Source organism: Dama dama, chromosome 8 (genome assembly GCF_033118175.1).
Source record: "Dama dama isolate Ldn47 chromosome 8, ASM3311817v1, whole genome shotgun sequence".
Taxonomy (NCBI): domain Eukaryota; kingdom Metazoa; phylum Chordata; class Mammalia; order Artiodactyla; family Cervidae; genus Dama; species Dama dama.
The window spans coordinates 31,496,463-31,516,626 of NC_083688.1; the positions used below are offsets into that span (position 1 = coordinate 31,496,463).

At 39.3% G+C, this 20,164-nt stretch overlaps 1 protein-coding gene and 1 non-coding gene across 2 annotated transcripts in view; one reads left to right on the forward strand and one right to left on the reverse strand.

Moving 5' to 3' along the window:
- Nucleotides 1-2,570: 2,570 nt before the first annotated feature.
- Nucleotides 2,571-2,703, reverse strand: LOC133061058 (small nucleolar RNA SNORA70). Its single transcript, XR_009693895.1, has one exon. It is a non-coding gene; the product is annotated as a small nucleolar RNA SNORA70 (small nucleolar RNA).
- A 3,178-nt stretch (nt 2,704-5,881) lies between these two features.
- The window catches only part of ABCA12 (ATP binding cassette subfamily A member 12), a 200,489-nt gene continuing 186,206 nt past the window's right edge, over nt 5,882-20,164 (forward strand). Inside the window, exon 1 of the mRNA XM_061148811.1 lies at nt 5,882-6,180. Within this exon, the coding sequence (XP_061004794.1) occupies nt 6,112-6,180 (69 nt within the window). The 5' untranslated portion in view covers nt 5,882-6,111. The remainder of the gene's footprint in view (nt 6,181-20,164) is intronic.

The window sequence follows — 20,164 nt, forward strand, 5'->3', positions numbered from 1 at the left end:
GCATGTCTGAGGTTATTTCTCCTGGCAATCTTGATTCCAGCTTCTGCTTCATCCAGCCCAGCATTTCTCATGATGTACTCTGCATATAAGTTAAGTAAGCAGGGTGACAGTATACAGCCTTGACGTATTCTATTCCTTTCCCAATTTGGAACCAGTCTTTTGTTCCATGTCCAGTTCTAACTGTTGCTTCTTGACCTGCATACAGACTTCTCAAGAGGCAGGTAAGGTGATCTACTATCCCCATCTCTTTAAGAGTTTTCCAGAGTTTGCTGTGGTCCACATAGTCAAAGGCTTTGGCATATCAATAATGCAGAAGTAGATGTTTTTCTGGAACGCTTTTGTTTTTTCGATGATCCAATGCATGTTGACAATTTGATCTTTGCTCCTCTGCCTTTTCCAAAACCAGCTTGAACATCTGGAATTTCACTGTTAAAGTATTATTGAAGCCTGGCTTGGAGAATTTTGAGCATTACTTTGCTAGCGTGTGAGATGAGTGCAATTGTGTGGTAGTTTGAGCATTCTTTGGCATTGCCTTTCTTTGGGGTTTGAATGAAATTGACCTTTTCCAGTCCTGTGGCCACTGTTGAGTTTTCCAAATTTGCTGATATTGAGTACAGCACTTTCACAGCATCATCTTTCAGGATTTGAAATAGCTCAACTGGAATTCCATCACCTCCACTAGCATTGTTCATAGTGATGCTTCCTAAGGCCCACTTGACTTCACATTCCAGGATGTCTGGCTCTAGGTGAGTGATCACACCATCATGATTATCTGGGTTGTGAAGATCTTTTTTGTATAGTTCTTCTCTGTATTCTTTCCACCTCTTCTTAATATCTTCTGCTTCTGTTAAGTCTATACCATTTCTGTCCTTTATTGTGCCCGTCTTTGCATGAAATGTTCTCTTGGTATCTCTAATTTTCTTAAAGAGATCTCTAGTCTTTCCCATTCTATTGTTTTCCTCTATTTCTTTGTACTGATCACTGAGGAAGGCTTTCTTATCTCTCCTTGCTTTTCTTTGGAACTCTGCATTCAAATGGGTATATCTTTCCTTTTCTCCTTTGCCTTTTGCTTCTCTTCTATTCATAGCTACTTACATCTCTACTATACATAGCTCTATTCATAGCTCCTTAGACAACCATTTTGCATTTTTGCATTTCTTTTCCTTGGGGATGGTCTTGAGCCCTGCCTCCTGTACAATGTTATGAATCTCCTTCCATAGTTCTTCAGGCACTCTAGCAAATCTAATTCCTTGAATCTATTTCTCACTTCCACTGTATAATCGTAAGGGAGTTCATTTAGGTCATACCTGAATGGTCTAGTGGTTTTCTCTACTTTCTTCAAGTTAAGTCTGAATTTGGTAATAATGAGTTCATGGTCTGTGCCACAGTCAGCTTCCAGTCTTGTTTTTTCTGACTATATAGAGCTTCTGCATCTTTGGCTGCAAAGAATATAATCAATCTGATTTTGGTATTGGCCATCTGGTGATGTCCATGTGTAGAGTCTTCTCTTGTGTTTTGGAAGAGGGTGTTTCCTATGATCAGTGTGTTCTCTTGACAAAACTCTATTAGCCTTTGCCCTGCTTCATTCTGTACTCCAAGGCCAAATTTGCCTGTCACTCCAGGTATTTCTTGACTTCCTACTTTTGCATTCCAGTGCCCTATAATGAAAAAGACATCTTTTTTGAGTGTTAGTTCTAGAAGGTCTTGTATGTCTTCATAGAACCGTTCAACTTCAGCTTCTTCAGCATTACTGGTCGGGGCATAGACTTGGATTACTATGATATTGAATGGTTTGCCTTGGAAACGTGTTCTTTCATGTATTGTATAGTTCTAACTTTTTGTATTTGCTGCTCAGTTTAGTTTTTGCTTAAAAAATGTATTTTTCATCAGCTGTGTGTCCTGGGTCCAGCATATTTCTGGTTGCCAAATTTTTCTTTCTTCCCTCAGGGGAAATCTTAAAGTATCTGTCAGTAACATCCCAGTCTACAGTCAGGAGTTAGGCACAAAACTACATCTTCCTCTATGCAAAAAAAATAAAACAGAATTCACTATCATTCATCATCTTGTACATTTTCTCCAACATTTCCTTTTGGTTGGTCTAAAAGTTACTTCAAGTTCTATTTTTTCTTTTTTGGACAGGAAGGTAGCATTTATTGGTGGGCATGATTAAGATGGGGACAGCCGCCAAACTCTCATGAGTGCAGGGTCCACCAACTGTCCAGAGGGCCACAATTATGGATGTATTTGACCTCACAGCCATCTAGGATGAGCCACTTTTCTGCCACCATATTTTCAAATTCATTCACATTAAACTTAGTAAATCACCACTTCTTGGAGATGTGGATCTTCTAGTGACCAGGGAAGTTGAACATGGCCCTGCAGAGGGCCTCAATCACATGCTCCTTGTTCTGCAACTAGGTGTGGATGGACATTATGACTCAGCCCATGTGGATCCCATGGACTGTAGCCCGCCAGGCTCCTCTGTCCTAGGGCTTTCCAAAGGCACCACGCATACCTGTCTGAAGCCCAGACCGGGGACAGCATGCCAGTCATGAATGTCCACTGGAAAGAGTTGTCTCCAAGGTCCCTTGGCAACCAGTCCTGGGAACAGGCTGTGTACATGACCATGGAGGCTGCTGTCTGCAGCCATCTCACACTGAGCCCCTATGGGGAAAAGAGCGCAGTCAGCCTAATTGGCTGCAAATTCAAGTTCTATTTTGATCAGAGGTTATGATCCCTATTTATGTAAGCTATAGCTTCCAAAAGTAATGTTAAGCAAGGCCTTTTCCTCAATGGAATTTTAAAAGATGGTTTTAAACTCAAATTTAAAATGAAATCAGAAGATTGGGATTAACATATACACACTACTATTTATGAAATAGATGATCAACAAGGACCTACTATATAGCACAGGGAACTCTACTTGATATTCTGTAATAAGCTACATGGGAAAAAAATCTGCAAAAGAATATATATACACACACACACACATATAATTGAATCACTTTGCTGTGCATCTGAAACTAACACAACACTGTAAATCAACTATACTCCAATATAAAATAAAAATTAAAAAAATAAAAGGAGATTTGAAAAACTTAAAGAAGATATAAATGCCAAGAAATAGATATTCAGAGTGGGGAAAATTTTGGAGATCTGATTGTCTATGTCATCCTACTTAAACTATTTTGAATTATGTTTTGTGAAAGATTACCCCGGTCTTCAAGGAAATGTAGGTGATGTTTGGAGCTAAGGACATTGTGTGTCATCAAGTATAAAGGGATGAGTGCTGAGTGCTAAGTCACCTCAGTCGTGTCCCACTCTTTGTGATCCCATGGACTGTAGCCCGCCAGGCTCCTCTGTCCAAGGAATTCTCCAGGCAAGAATACTGGAATGGGGTGCCATACCCTCTTCCAGGGTATCTTCCCAACCCAGAGATCAAACCCACATCTCTTTATGTCTCCTGCATTGGCAGGTGAGTTCTTTACCACTCGTGATACCTGGGAAGTCCATATAAAGGAATATCTTACATATGTTAAATACCTAGTGTATCATTTTGAGATCACTTTGAAGAAATAGATCTCCTGGGAGTCAGGGATTATAACAAAATGCATTATCTTCATCAGAATATTAGAGGTAGTAGATGAAGGTATATGAACAAGGGGACATCCCGAGAGAGAATCTTGAGCTGAAGTTAAAAAAACAAAACAAAACAAAACATCTCCATGACTTCACTGGAGAGGTCCTGAGCAGCTGCTGGGAAAAACCATCTTGGACTTTCTGAGCTGACCTCTCACCTGCATCAGTGGCACAGTGAGTCAGTGCTTTTTAACCTGAAATAACCTGAATGAATAAACTGATTCTGTGTCTATAACGTCTCTCTCGATATACGGAGTCATATCCCCAGATCCCACCCTGTTGCTCAGCTGAGTAATGTTTATTTGTGACCCAAACCATCAGTGAGTCGTAAACTGTGACAGATGGCAGAGAAAGAATGCAGGGAAGTGGGAGCTCAAGTCATCAGCAAAGCTGGAGAGAGCCTGATAAATTTTGGACTCAGCATCCCAGGAGTGGTGAAGGAGGGTATTTTTGCCGTGGCCCTCGGCTGTCTGAAGAGCACCTTGTCTTTAATCTTGTCCAGAAAAGAATTAAAGGGCCAAATTCTAGATATTCAAGACTGCCTGCCTCATGGAGATTGGGCTTAAAAGGGATTCACAGTAGGGAAACAGCCAGAATTGGAATAGGCATGTGCCAAAATGGCTCCAGTCAGCCCCAGGCCAGCTGCCATCAATATAGCAGAGTTGGCATGGGGACCAGGAAGCTGAATCAGCACTTGCTCTGGGTTTGAAGGGAAAATTCAAACATTGCTTTAACTTATTTCACAGAGTCTGGAGCAGCCATGGAAAGGCGTGAGGACCAAAGTGGAGTTTCACTAATCTTGGCTCAAATATTGTCTTCCATTAAATTCAGCAGCCATTACTGAGCATTGATCATGTGTAAAATATTGTGATATAAAATAGTCTATTCTCTCAAAGCATTTACAATCTAGTGTGGGGAAAATGATTGTATAAAAATCACAATGGAGCAAAAATGCAAGTTCCTTGAAAGAAATATGAACAAAAAACCACACTGGATTCAAAGGCAGGAGAGAGGATATCCTCTGGGGTATACCTACAAAGGCTTCATGGAAGATGTCAATTTGGGGATAGTTTTGAGAGGGAGGTGCTTTGAGAGGGAGGTGTGCATCCCAGGTAGAGGAGTTAGCATAAGCAAGTCTGGATGGGAAGGCAGAGGTTATATTCACATATTGTAATATATGCCAGTTTGGCAGGTGGCCAGGCACTTAATGATAGACTATTGGATTGTGAAATTGGACTATATTGGCTACAGGCAGATAGTATAGGCATTGAATATCAGAGGGAATGTGTTGTCATTAAGATGTTAAAGCAAAGTTATTCCTAAAAGTTTTTATGTCAGGCTTCTGGATTATATATATACCTTAAATCACAATTAAAATTTGTGATTTATAATAAAATTATATTTATAATATCATTAAGTACTTTATACTTAATTATAAAGTACCTTGAATAATTCAGGCCCGAGACCTTTTACTTTTCCCTTAATCACCAGTAAATTCCTTCTGCTGATTTAGAGATTTCAAGTGCAGTTAGAACTCACTCATTTTATCATACCCTCAGAAATATCCTGGGTCAGCCTATGTCTCCTTTGACCATGAAGTCTGAAACAACATGGCTCTCCTGTAATAGACACATGAATCCCTGGCCCCCAGATGAGGGAATCAATCTACTGTGTCATTATTGTCACCTACAGGTTGCCTTTTATTTTCTGCATTTTTTGGTAACCTATCAAATTGTGACAGAAGCCAGCATAGTCACTTCCCCTCAGATCAAAGCATTAACTTCACTTTAAGCATTGAAACCATCTCTAGGATATCTCATGATGGGCTGAGCCTCAAAGTGTTTCAACTGAGCTCTGGCCTCATGGACGTAAAACATCTCAATGACACTCTTTTATGACAGTCACTAGTCCCAGAGTCTGTAATGCGCTCTCTGTGCCCTGCCTCTGCCAGAACGGGCACTATGTAGTGAAGAAGGTGAGAGAATGTAGGACAAGTCCTACTGGCCTGGCAAGGGTCCCACCTAATTCCTATGACGTGTCCAGAGCAGGTGACACCTTCTTGAAGGTGTGGATAGGCAGTTAATTTTATGGAGAGTAGGAGGTGTGGGCTCAGCTTTTTTTTCCAGTAGGGCATTATCTGAATGATATTCATTCTCTCTTGAGTCTGGACTTCATGCAACAGGCAGCTACTGGATGTTATTTTAAAATTAGTGAATATCACCACAAGATCCTGGCCTGGCTCATTGTTTGAGGGGAAGAGCTGGTTGAGAAGTGCTCCTTGGGCAGGATTAACCCAAGAGAAAAATCCAGCAGGAAGAGATCTGTGGGTTTCTTAACCCCAGCTCCCAGGAAAGCTATGCCATGAATAGGCTTCTGACCCATTGACACACAGCAAGTTGGACGGGGAACCAATTCTTCCTTTGAGGGCTGGAGGACAAAAGAGGAATTCTCTTGTTTGTGGCATATTGAAGGATGGCTTCCCAGTTTCATCAGCTTCGGGTTCTGGTCTGGAAAAACTGGCTGGGTGTCAAAAGGCAGCCGGTGAGTAAAACAAAGGAGTGGGGTCATGGGGGCAGTGTTCCAGACCGTTTTAAAATGTAGAGTTAATGAGAGGTAAAAAGAGAAGAGTTTTAAATCACTTTCTAAAGCAGGAATAAGATATTTAGAAATAATCTCTGCATCTGTTTTACAGCTCATGGGGCGAGTCTAAACATGCTCCCAGAGCTGCCTTTTGATTTCGGTAAATTAAAAGAATAAACCAGGACATGCCCTGGGCAAAGAAATGGATACGTCTTGTTACTGGTTGAATTGGAACTTGTGCTGAATTCTAGATTTGGGGCCACATGCTTTCAGGAATTTTCTTAACAAATTGTTAAAAATGAGATGAAGAAAAGTTTCAGATGAAAGTTTTCAATAAATGGGACTGAAATGTACTTGAAAACCAAAAGTGATAGAAATGTGGGTTGATAAGAAATATGTAGGAAGAAAGTAGTTTGAGGGCTGTTGGTATAGAAAATCATCTAAGAAATTTTGAGTATTTAAAAATTATTTACTAGAAATGCCAAACAAGGGTCAATATATATTCCAAGCTTTAAGAGTGTTGTTGAATCACTTTACTGCTTCAGTCTGCTTATTTTTTGAGCTCTTACATTCATGTTTGCTTTTTAAATTATATAGCCAGCTGTGAAATCCTCACCAGATAGGGTACCAGGAGACAGAAAGGACCTGACTTTTGTGAGGTTATTGCATATTAAGAAGAATGTTAGAAAACTGGAGAAATCCAAAAGGCACTCAGTATAATTTATCCCAGCCTAAAATGAATAATATAAATATTTACAAATAATATGCCAAAGTTGTGTCTATGTATCTTATCTCACTCTAGGTTTGCTTTCAGTGCCTGACACTTTACTTAAGTGTTCTGATGTATATATTAATAGGGAGAAGTTGATTTGCCTTTGTGAATTTGGTGGGTAGGATTTAAAATCACAAGGCTTTCTGTGATTGTATGGGTGTGGGTATTGAACATAAAATTTTAAATCATTAGTATTTTTATTTCAGTTTTTAAATTGGAAACAACACAAAAGTGAAACTTTCTATAATTTTCCCATGGTAGGTTCTGTGTGAAATTTAGCGGGGAAAGAGTCTGGTGCTTGTGGTCAGAAGACAAGAATTACCTTCTTGGTTCTGTTCCTCACCAGCCACATGACTTAAATGTCATATCACAATTTCTTTGAGCACTGGTTTTCCCATTTCTAAATATGGAAATGGTCTACCATATCTACCTCCTAGGGTGGCAAGAACCAAATGTGCTGTATAAATGGTGAAACATTTGGCAAATAAATTATAGATGGATTTGGGAAAATGTCTGTGTCATATTTTACTTAAAGAAATGGTGAAAGGAAATTCAGGTGAAGGGAGTGTGGGAGAGAGGAAGAAATTGATATACAGTAAAATTCCTAAGTGATGAAAACTCAGTAGTTAAAAGTAAAAGAATAGAGAAACTGAAAACTTGTAACTGTTACTGATAAGCTGAATGCTGAAGTGGTACATTTTCCTTACAACTCCATTTTACCTAAAAATTAAAAATAAAATCCCTCAGGTAAATAAACTTTTTCATTGAGAAATTTTATCTTTAGAAGCTTTAATAAGTTCCTTCCTATTCTGTTAAGTAACTGGCATATCAATATTCTACTCTAGAGCTTTTCTCCATTTTAGTCAATTTCTGCTGGACATGGCACATTTAAAGAAGAAGGACATCAGGCATGCTAAAATGTTTTCACTATGATGACTTACATTATTCCTATGTAGCCAGAATCCTTGAAAGTCCCCAGTAATATATTTTGACTAGGGAAAGAGAATACATGAACTACTAGTTTATTTTGTGACATCAAATGATTCAGATCTTCAGTTCAGTTCACTGCAGTCACTCAGTCTTGTCCGACTCTTTGTGACTCCATGGACTGCAGCACGCCAGGCCTCCCTGTCCATCACCAATTCCTGGAGTTTATTCAAACTCATGTCCATTGAGTCGGTGGTGCCGTCCACCCATCTCATCCTCTGTCATCCCCTTCTCCTCCTGCCTTCAATCTTTCCCAGCATCATGGTCTTTTCCAACGAGTCAGTTCTTTGCATCAGGTGGCCAAAGTATTGGAGCTTCAGCTTCAGCTTCAGCATCAGTCCTTCCAATGAATATTCAGGACCAATTTCCTTGAGCACCTTAAAAAAATGTGACCTAGGACAGATAAGTCTTGGTTTGCAGAAAGTGAGATCATTAAAAGTCTAAAATTTGGAACTATACCGAAGGCCCGCTTGAATCCGCTATGAGCAACTAGAGGGACACATGAGGCCTTTAGAAAATGGTGGTGCCAAAAGGAGAAGGAAGGACAATTCTAAGTGGAGGGCTAGAGGACAAATAAAGGTGTACTTTCTCATAGTTTTTAGGGCTTCCCTGGTGGCTCAGATAGTAAAGCATCTGCCTGCAATGCGGGAGACCCAGGTTCAATCCCTGGATTGGGAAGATCCCCTGGAGAAGGAAATGGCAACCCACTCCAGTATTCTTGCCTGGAAAATCCCATGGACAGAGGACCCTGGTAGGCTAGTCCATGGGGTCTCAAAGAGTCAGACATGACTGAGTGACTTTACTTCACTTTCTCATAGTTTTACCTGGAGCCAATCCTCTATCTTGGTACCAGAAAAGAAGCTTGATGACAAAATAGGTGGAAGGAAATACGTGGGTCAATGTCACTTATGAGGGAAGAAAGAGAAACTCAAGAGGTTGGAAAATTAGAATTGAAAAATATTGAAGGAGATAAGAGTTTTACAAATATTAAAAGAGAAAATATAGACAAATTAAAAGACTGAATGTTAAAAGGAGGATATAACTTTGAGAGGGGATATAGTCTGTGTATAGAAACGGACTATTGTCATCCATCAAACAGTTATTTAAAGTGCAAGTATTTTTATCTCTACTTAGCAGTTATTCTGAATATGGCACTTTAAAAATATACTCTTAGGAAAATAGAAATTAAGTTGTGTGCACTAGAGATGTATAGTCCTTGTGTGTGTGCATGCTCAGTCACGTCTGACTCTTTGCGACCCAGGGACTGTAGCCCTCCAGGCTCCTCTGTCCATTGGATTTTCCAGGCAAGAATCCTGAGGTGGGTTGCCATGCCCTCCTCCAGGGGATCTTCCCAATCCAGGGATCAAACCCACATCTCCTATGCCTTCTGCATTGCAGGTGGATTCTTTACTGCTGAGCTACCAGGGAAGCCCATGTATAGTCCTTAGTGAATGTTAAAGAAAAATGCTAGCATCACCTCCATGACATCCTCTTTCACTTTGTTTTCAAGAGAGTCTATCACAAAGCAAGGCAATGGAAAGGACAGTCTAGAGGAAGAAGTTAGGAATCTACAAATGGAGAAACCAATACAAGGAAAAAACAAGTAGAAATATGGTAAAAATGATTAAAGTTGAATGGGGATTAGTTAGGAAGCTTATTATAAAAGTATATATTAGACTAGAAACTGAAAGAACAATTTAAAAACACTGTACAGTCTCAGAGGTGAGCTAGCTGCAAAAAAGGGAAGACAGAATCTTTAATTTTTGAGGTGACTTCCATCAAAATTATTCTTAGAGCTAATGTTTCTCTTTTGTAAAATCAAATGTCAGAATTCTGAACTATTTGGAATTGTCTAACTGCCTTGATTTTACAGGGTCCCCGAGAGCTCAAGGGAACCTGTCCAGCATCATATAGTGAATTTTAAAATGCGAAGTTAGATTTTACCAAAAATGGATCTCTTCTTTCTATTACCTCCTGCTGTTTCTCTATTGCTCCTAACTTTAGTTTCCATTCCCAATATTCTCTAATCCCTGCTCAGAGTTCAGCCCATCAATAAAGAGATCATATTCACTAAGGGGACTTTATATATTGCTGTTTTTTAACATTAGTGGTAATGTCAATTCTCAATTATATTGCAAAAAATGAATACTTGGAAGAGTGTGAAAAGAATACATTAGACACCAACAGAAATGTTAGGTAATAGAGAAAATCAGTTAGATGGAGTTGCTACCCTGCTGGGCTTGTAATTTAACTCTAAAAAATAATGGAAAAATGAGCATACATTCCACCGGAGATAGTTAGCAACAGGGAGGCTCATCTAATGATATGCCAGTTAATGACAGGAAGCAGAGTCCTGGGACAGCAAAGAGACTGGCAGCTTGAAGACTAGGTAATGCAAGGCAAGAATTTATCCTTCGTTAAGAAGATGAGTTCTAAATAGGCATATCAAGAAGTGATTACAAGTCTCTATAGAAGTGGAATCTAATTCCAGACCTATGAGCTGAAGAAAGAAAAGTAACCACACCTATTTATTTTCTGCTTTTGTAACTATTTAGCTGGCGGCTCACATTTTAGCTCAGTTGATGACAGACCTAGTTTTTCTATCATAGATGTTCCCACAACTTGATAAACTTTTAACATTGGATCAAATTTGACACTTCCTCCTTGCTCATTTAACTTTCTCTCACAGTGGCTAAAGAAAAAGGAAGACTTAAAAATTTTGAACAGGTTGGTCCATGCATTAAAATAGTGTTCTGATTAAACACTTTAGAATTAAACTCAAATTCCAAATTGAATTTTAAATCATATTAAATTAATTTGATCTTGCACAATTCACTCAGCTACATGGTCAAATGTTCCAAGCCCTTTTATGACTTTTGGATCCATATACATTTACCCCCTTAAGCCCTTTTAATTGTTCCAAACATTTGAATCTGCTTGTTCTTTATGGTGCCTGGCACATTACAGACATGCACATTTCATTAGTTTCAGTTCAGTTCAGTCACTCAGTCGTGTCAGACTCTTTGCGACCCCATGAACCACAGCACGCCAGGCCTCCCTGTCCATCGCCAACTCCCAGAGTCCACCCAAATCACGTCCACTGAGTCGGTGATGCCATCCAACCATCTCATCCTCTGTTGTCCCCTCCTCCTCCTGCCCTCAATCTTTCCCAGCATCAGGGTCTTTTCCAATGAGTCAGCTCTTCGCATCAGGTGGCCAAAGTACTGGAGTTTCAGTTTCAACATCAGTCCTTCCAATGAACACCCAGGACTGATCTCCTTTGGGATGAACTAGTTGGATCTCCTTGCAGTCCAAGGGACTCTCAAGAGCCTTCTCCAACACCACAGTTCAAAAGTATCAATTCTTTGGCACTCAGCTTTCTTTATAGTCCAACGCTTACATCCATACATGACCACTGGAAAAACCATAGCCTTGACTAGACAGACCTTTGTTGGCAAAGCAATGTCTCTGCTTTTTAATATGCTGTCTAGGTTGGTCATAACTTTCCTTCCAAGGAGTAAGCGTCTTTTAATTTCATGGCTGCAATCACCATCTGCAGTGATTTTAGAGTCCCCCAAAATAAAGTCAGCCACTGTTTCCCCATCTATTTGCTGTGAAGTGATGGAACTGGATGCCATGATCTTACTTTTCTGAATGTTGAGCTTTAAGCCAACTTTTTCACTCTCCTCTTTCACTTTCATCAAGAGGCTTTTTAGTTCTTCTTCACTTTCTGCCATAAGGGTGGTGTCATCTGCATATCTGAGGTTATTAATATTTCTCCTGGCAATCTTGATTTCAGCTTGTGCTTCCTCCAGCCCAGCATTTCTCATGATGTACCCTGCATATAAGTTAAATAAGCAGGGGACAATATACAGCCTTAATGTACTCCTTTTCCTATTTGGAACCAGTCTGTTGTTCCATGTCCGGTTCTAACTGTTGCTGCCTGACCTGCATACAGTTTTCTCAAGAGGCAAGTCAGGTGGTCTGGTATTCCCACTTATTAGTTTAGTCAAGCAAAAAGTAAATGAGATAAAGATGTTTTAGAAATATAGAAATAAATTAGCTTAGAGCCCAATAAAAATGTGCTGTTTTCATAAACACCATAGAAAGTTTACCAGTCTTCAAATTGTATTATAATCTGTAAATATGGATTTCAGAACATTGTCTTGATCCCAGTTTTAGATGGGTTTTTATGTAGATGGCAGTGTTCATTAACAGAAAGCCCAATTATCTGAGAACTCTGTGTCACTTTTTGTTTCCTTGTTTTCGGGGTGAAACTAAAGTTTATTCCAGATCTGAAGTATCAGTCTTCTGAAAATGAGCCTTGGAATCCCCTTGCTAACACCAAGTGACAGTCATCCTTGACTTAAGAGAAAATGCAAAAGAAAGGAATAAAAGAGGGAAAAAAAGGATGTGTATGAAAGGTTGGGTGATTTTTACTTTCAAGTTTGTAATAAAAAAGTTATGATTCTAGGTTACAGCTTGACCTTTAAATGACTTTTAGTACTCTCACAGGCTGAACTAATAAAAGTATAGTATTGCAGTCAGAGAGCTAATAATCTGTTCTGTAGTGGTTTGGCCACAAAACTTAATGGTTAACTGTACAGGTGGTGACGTCAGGCTCCCTGGGTCCAAATATCAGCTGTAGCACTTAATGGCTTATGGAATGAAGGCTTATTTAGTCTCTTTAAGATTTGAATTTCCCATCTGCAAGAGGGATAAAGTGATTATATTAAATCAGATAAAGTGTGTGCATGTGATGTGCTCAGTCGCTTCAGTCATGTCCCACTCTTTGCGACCCTATGGACTGTAGCCCACCAGGCTTGTCTGTCCATGGGAGTTCCCAGGTAAGAATACTGGAGTGGGTTGCCATTCCAGATCCAGGGGATCTTCCCGACCCAGGGATCGAACCCACCTCTCCTGCCTCTCCTGCATTGGAGGCAGGTTCTTTACCCACTGAGCCACCTGGGAAGCATGTGAAGTGTTTAATGTAGCATCTTGCACAGCTAAATATTAGCTGTTATCATTTATTGTTAAGACTTTATTTATTTTGATACTAATTTTTTTTTTCCTGAGTTGTGAGTTAAGTTTTCTTTGGAGCAAAATGAGAACTGGGAGGGACAACACCTCAGATGGCTCTGAGAAACTGCTCCATTGATACTAATTTTAAGAAGATCACTGACAACAAGAATTCATCCTGGGGAAAATACTTTGAAATCATATTTAATAGGGAATTACTGAAGGAACTGGCATTAGTATCCAGGAGAAAAGAGGACTTTGTCTCTAATTGAATACTTGTACAATACTTCTGTAAAAGGGGGAGGTAAACTAAGACAAAGGAGTGTTAGTCATGGGAAGGAAGACATCACCTTGATATGAGCAAAAATGAAAGAAAGAAAGAAAGAACAGTGTGAGTTGTCCAGTAATGAGGAAGTCTCATAAAATATTGAACTTTTAGTCACTGGAAACTTTCAAGTACAGGCTGCATAAGCAGGTTGCAGAGACATATTCTCAAATTTTGGATGTACCAGTTGTTCTGGACTTAATTCTTCTCCTGGAATATTCTACCCTCTTTCCCATCTGTGGGCTTCCCTTGTGGCTCAGCTGGTAAAGAATCTGCCTGCAATGCGGGAGACCTGGCTTTGATACCTGGGTTGGGATGATCCCCTGGAGAAGGGAAAGGCTACCCACTCCAGTATTCTGACCTGGAGAATTTCATGGACTGTATGGTCCATGGGTTCGCAAAGAGTCGGACACGACTGAGCGACTTTCACTTTCACTTCCCATCTGTGTCTTCACCCATCTATTTCCTCTGCTTGAGGAAACACTTCTTTCTTACATTCCATCCAACACACATATCCTTTCTTCTGCCTGACCCCTTTTCATCTTTTAGCTTTTAGATTCAGCTTCTCTTCCTTTATCTTCCTTTGAGACTCTTGACTTCCTATGTCTTGGTGTTATCCATTACATTTGGTTATAATTTTTTTCATGTTTACCATCCTTAAAAGACTGAAAATTTTAATTGTTTTATCCTCATTGTCTGGTACCAATAGGAGCTCAATAATTTTTTATTGCATTAATGAATGTATAAGCCTTATATAAATGACTACTGTGGTGTATATAAAACCATAAATTTTCTTAAGACTCTCCAAGACTATGGTTTCCTGGAGGGAAAACGAGACTCTTTATCCTAAACATTTTACTCTTGTTTTCAGAGTTAAGTAAAAGAATCACCATTGAAATCTGAAAATCGTCCTGATATTCAGTATCATTTATTTCAGACATAATTAACTGCAAACCACTCTAGTGCAATGGGCACAAAGTCAAATTTCAATAAGATGAGGATAGGAATGTGACTCTGTGAAGTGGGCAGAGAACAGTAGTAGTGTAGTGTTAGTCTGTCACTTGTGTCCGACTCTCTGCGACCTCATGGGCTGTAACCCACCAGGCTCCTCTGTCCATGGGATTTTCTGGGAAAGAATACTGGAGTGGGTTGCCATGACCTTCTCCAGGGGATTTTCCAGACCCAGGGATCAAACCTGGGTCTCCTGCATTGCAGGTGGATTCTTTACTGCCTGAGCCACCAGGGAAGCGCAAGCCAAGCACAGACAATTGGAAATGAAGACATTTATGATTAAGACTCCAAAATCACTGCAGATGGTGACTGTAGCAATGAAATTAAAACATGCTTGCTCCTTGGAAGGAAAGCTATGACACATCTAAACAGTGTATTAAAAAGCAGAGACATCACTTTTCTGACAAAGATCTTTCTAGTCAAAGCTATGGTTTTTCCAGTAGTCATGTATGGATGTGAGAGTTGGACCATAAAGAAGGCTGAGCACTGAAGAACTGATGCTTTTGATCGTGGTGCTGGAGAAGACCCTTGAGAGTCCCTTGGACTGCAGGGAGGTCAAACCAGTCAATCCTAAAGGAAATCAATCTTGAATATTCGTTGGAAAGACTGATGCTGAAGCTGAAATTCCAATACTTTGACCACCTGATGCGAGGAACCAACTTATTGGAAAAGACCCTTATTGCTGGGCAAGATTGAAGGCAAAAGAAGAGGGCAGCAGAGGATGAGATGATTGGATGGCATCACTGACTCAATGGACATGAATTTGAGCAAACTCCGGGAGATAGTGAAGGACGAGGAATCCTGGCGTGCTGCAGTCCTTGGGTCACAAAGAGTGGGACAGGACTTAACCTGTGAACAACAAACAACAACATGATTAAGACTAGAGAGTGAATATCTGATTCACAGGCATTTAAATAACAGGAATTTTCTCAAATTTTTAAATATATAGTAATACAGTAATTTAAAGTTTACTGTATCTTATTTTATTATTTACTTTTAATGAAAATAATAAAAATGGTGGCTACATACAGAATTAGGAGGACTAACAATAATTAAAATAAAAGGTTCTAACAAAGTAGTGGAATGTGAATGACATAAAGTTGAAATTATGTGCTTTGCCAAGGTTCTTTTAGAAAATTAGATTTGAAAGTTTTTTAAAGATTTGAAACAATAGTTCTCAGCAAATACAGAGGTAAATGTTTCTAGGTAATTCAATTGAGTTAAAAATTACTACAGATCAGCACTAAATGGAAAATTTAGAGTGAATTTACATTTGGTTTATTCAAGGAATTTATTAAGATCTAAACCTAGAATTTTGAGTGGATGACCTTACTGATTTCCAGGCCACTGAAATATGTCCTGTTACCATCATTAATTCTCCAAACCTTACCGTATGCGTGCAAAAGATAGACGTCCTTGGATATAAAGCATGTTTTTGTTTTTTTTAAATCTCTTTTCTTGGTCCTTCATCCCTTCTCTTTTGCTGTTTTTTGAAAAGTGGTTCTGGATTTTCAAAAGGAATTACTTTTATATTGATTTCAATTTTTTTAAATTTTAAAATAATTTCAAATTTAAAGTTGCTCAAATTTAAAGAACAGTACAAATATATATTTTTTCGAGAGCTCATTGAGATTGATGCCCCATTATCTCAGATAATTTTGTGTGCATACTTCACAAACAAGGACATCTTCCAACACAAGCCAGTCATTGTCCTTCAGTTGCTCAGTTGTGTCTGACTCTTTGCAACCCCATGGACTGCTGCACACCAGGCTTCTCTGTCCATCACTATCTCCCAGAACTTGTTCAAACTCATGTCCACTGAGTTGGTGATGCCATCCAACCATCTCATCCTCTGTTACCCCCTTCTCCTGCCTTCAGTCTTTCCCAGCATCAAGTTCTTTTCCAATGAGTCAGTACTTCGCATCAGGTTGTCAAAGTATTGGAGTTTCAGCTTCAGCATCAGTCCTTCCAATGAACATTCAGAACTGATTTCCTTTAGGATGGACTGGTTTGGTCTCCTTGCAGTCCAAGGGACTCTCAAGAGTCTTCTCCAACACCACAGTTCAAAAGTTTCAGTTCTTTGGTGCTCAGCCTTCTTTGGGCTTCCCTGGTGTCTCAGTTGGTAAAGACAATTGCCTGCAGTGCGGGAGACCTGGGTTGGATCCCTGAGTTGGGAAGATCCCCTGGAGAAGGGAACAGCTACTCACTCCAGTATTCTGGCCTAGAGAATCCATGGATTGTATAGTCCATGGGGTTGCAAAGAGTCGGCCACTACTGAGTGACTTTCACATCCTTCTTTGTCGTCTAGCTCTCACATCCATACATGACTACTAGAAAAACCATACCTTTGACTGTACAGACCGTTGCCAAAGTTATGTCTTTGCAATTTTAATACACTGTCTAGGTTTTTCATAGCTTTTCTTTCGACGAGCAAGCTTCTTTTAATTTCATGGCTGCAGTTGCCATCTGCAGTGATTTTGGAGCCCAGGAAAATAAAGTCTGTCACTGTTTCTATTGTTTCCCCATCTATTTGCCATGAAGTGATGGGACCAGATGCCATGATCTTAGTTTCCTGAATGAAGGTTGGTGGCACATTAGCCACTGCCACCATTAAATTCTTAGATCCAATTCAAGCATCACCGGTTCTCCCAATCATGTCCTTTATAGAAAAAAAGACATGATTCAGAATCCTTTTCTGTATCTAGTTTTCATGTCTTTAGTTTCCTTCAGTCTGTGACTGTTCAGTAGTCTTTCCTTGACTTTCATGAGCCTGACACCTTTTGAACATCTAAGACCAGTTGTTCTGTAGAGTTTCTGTTGCTTTGTAGCTGTGCTTAATCGCTCAGTCCTGTCCGACTCTTTGGGACCCCATGGATTGAAGCCCACCAGGCTCCTCTGGCCATGGGGATTCTCCAGGCAAGAATACTGGAGTAGGTTGCCACGCCCTCCTCCAGGAGTTCTTCCTAACCCAGCGATTGGATCCAGGTCTCTGCATTGCAGGCTAATTCTTTACCCTCTGAGCCACCAGGGAAGCCCTGTTTTGTAGAGACTTGGGTTGTTTATCTCTGGAAGGAATACCGCAGAATGATGCTCGTTCTTCATATTACAACACATCAGGTGGTGCATGGTGTCAATTTGTCTCACTTTATGGTGACTCAGAGGGAAAAGTGTCAGCCTTCAACGTGGGAGACCCAGGTTCCATCCCTAGGTCAGGAAGATCCCCTGGAGAAGGAAATGGCAACCCACTCCAGTATTCTTGCCTGGAGAACCCCATGGACAGAGGAGCCTGGTAGGTTACAGTCCACGGGGTCGCAAAGAGTTGGACACGACTCAGCAACTTCACTTTCTATGGGGAAATACTTTGAGACCATGTACGTATTTCTGTTTCTCATTAAACTTTCAATGTATCTGTTTCCATATACATTTATTCATATTTACATAAACTCATAGATTCCTAGTTTATACAGTTAGATATAGATATACTCTTTTATTATCAAATATTTTGATGTTTAATTTTGGCCAGTGGGTCAGATTTGATGTTCAAATTTGGCCACTAGTAGGTATCTGTGTTTTATTGATGTGTCTCCAACATTCTCTGAGATTCTCTGAGCAGTATGTCTCGCACCCTTCTATCTATTGATCTGCCTATCTATTTCTTTAGACTTATGTATGCATGTATGTATCTAACTATCTCTGTATCTATATACATTCTACATATATTTTATAGCTCTCTTCAGCCTGGAAAATAGTGATAGCCCAATAGCAACAAGCACACTTATCTCTCATCCTCTAAAAGAAGCTAGCCTTTCTTGAAAAAAATAGGTATTCCCAGGACTGGGACAGAGAAATTATACAATGAGGCAGAAACTACTTGTGGGACTGGAAAGAAAGAAACAAGTTGTACACACATTTATAGCTATAGTTCATGAACTAGTAGTTCATAGCCTTTATATCTTTACTTCTAGCCCAACACTACAGAGTTCATTCTAGTTTCCCCCTTTTCCATGTTTATGATTTCCCTGTTGGATAGTGAGAAGCCCAGCTCCTCTAATGGGGGATATACTTACTTTCAATGAACTTTCTATGTGAAACCAATCACCTTCTCCTTGCCCTGCACAGACACCCTCCTTAACCACCTTGGGTGCTGACACCCCAGTGCCTAGCTGCTGTATTGTGGGTGTCCTCTTCACCTGGGTAGGGACCCACTTCCCTCACTCTATCATCGTGGTGCCCTGAGTCCTAGTGTGGACTGACCTTGCTTGCTCCACCTAAGGAATTTTGTGCACTGAATTTTTCAGAAAAAAAAGAGTGAAGAGGAAAAAATAGAAGGGAACATATCAATAGAAAATAATCTGTGGAGAGATAAAAAGAGACAAATGCCACGGTCCACTAAAAAACTGTAAATTAGTGCATATGCCATTAGATATCAAGCATGCAGGGGAGGTGGAATGCAAGTGAGGTATAGAGGCACATGGAACATGATTAAAATGTTAGCAAAAGTATGAAACTCTTAAAAACTACTTTTCCCAAAGTTTTCAAGTAGCCCTGATGTACATTTATATAAAATCAATATTTCAGCATTTATTCCAAACAAACAAAGTTATGGCTCATTGGTTTAGTATTTAGATCCATGACATTGCATTTGCTTCTAGGTTGTTTATGATAATATTTAGAATGGTGTTGCAAGCAGTCCTGCTGCTATGAAAATTTTAAATTTGCTTATTTCTTGCTTTTGTGATTAACTTGTCAACCTTAACATTTCCAAGATCACAATGTGGAGGGCTTTGGATTTATTATCCTTCTATAGTGCAGTATGCAGAAATGTTCTCCAGACCTCTCTGACCTAAAATCCTGAGGGAAATCTTGTGATAATACATTGTTTATGGGCTTGCTGTGGATTTTACCTGTAACAGGGTGTAAATTACCTTGAACTACTCCAATACAGATTGAATTTTTTGTTTGGATTTAAATCATGTCTAAAATTAATCTCAGAGTTTACTGAAATGTACTCATGAAACCATCAAATTAGATCAACCAAAAGATAACTTAAAGATAACCCGTGACAAATGTCCCTTATTTGAATGTGAATGTACATTTGTGTTGGTGTATTTGATTTCAGTTGCTCATTGAATTCTCATGAGGTTGCTATGGAAAATGAATAGATGTTCCTAAAAGTAGCTTTGGGGCACTAAACCTACTCAGATGAATATATTTTTAAAGGAATAACTATGACTTTAAATATAAAACCAGTAAATCCACAAACATCAAATATTTTTAACCTTAATTCCTTATAGTCTACTTTTCAAATGAGTGAGTCACATAGAATAAAAATGGTACCTTGTATCTAGGATCATCAAAGAATAGACTAATTTTTGAACTTATCAGAGACTAGGCTAGAATAGTAACACATCTTATATTTTCATAGCACATATTATTCCTATACACTTCCTGTAGTACTTTCTGATTTGTTCCTTGGAGCAGTATGATTTTTTTTTAATGCTAGTTTAAGTATCAGGTGTCCAGATCCTTGTCCCCTGCTCTGCTTCCCAACTGGGTATCTAACTTTGGATTAATTACGCTAACCTTCTGTGGCCAAAGAATAAAAAAGGGAGCTGGATCAGATCAAGGCTTCTTAATCACTTCTGTGCTATGGATGTCTTGGTCAACAAGGCAAAGCCTATGGTCCTTCTAAGAGTAATGTTTTTAAATCAAGAAAAAAAATAGCATTACAAATAAAACCAATTATATAGAAATTCAGTTTTTAAGTATCAAAATGCAAGTTCATGATATGATAATATATGTTTATATAGCATTAAATAAATAAAGGTGAA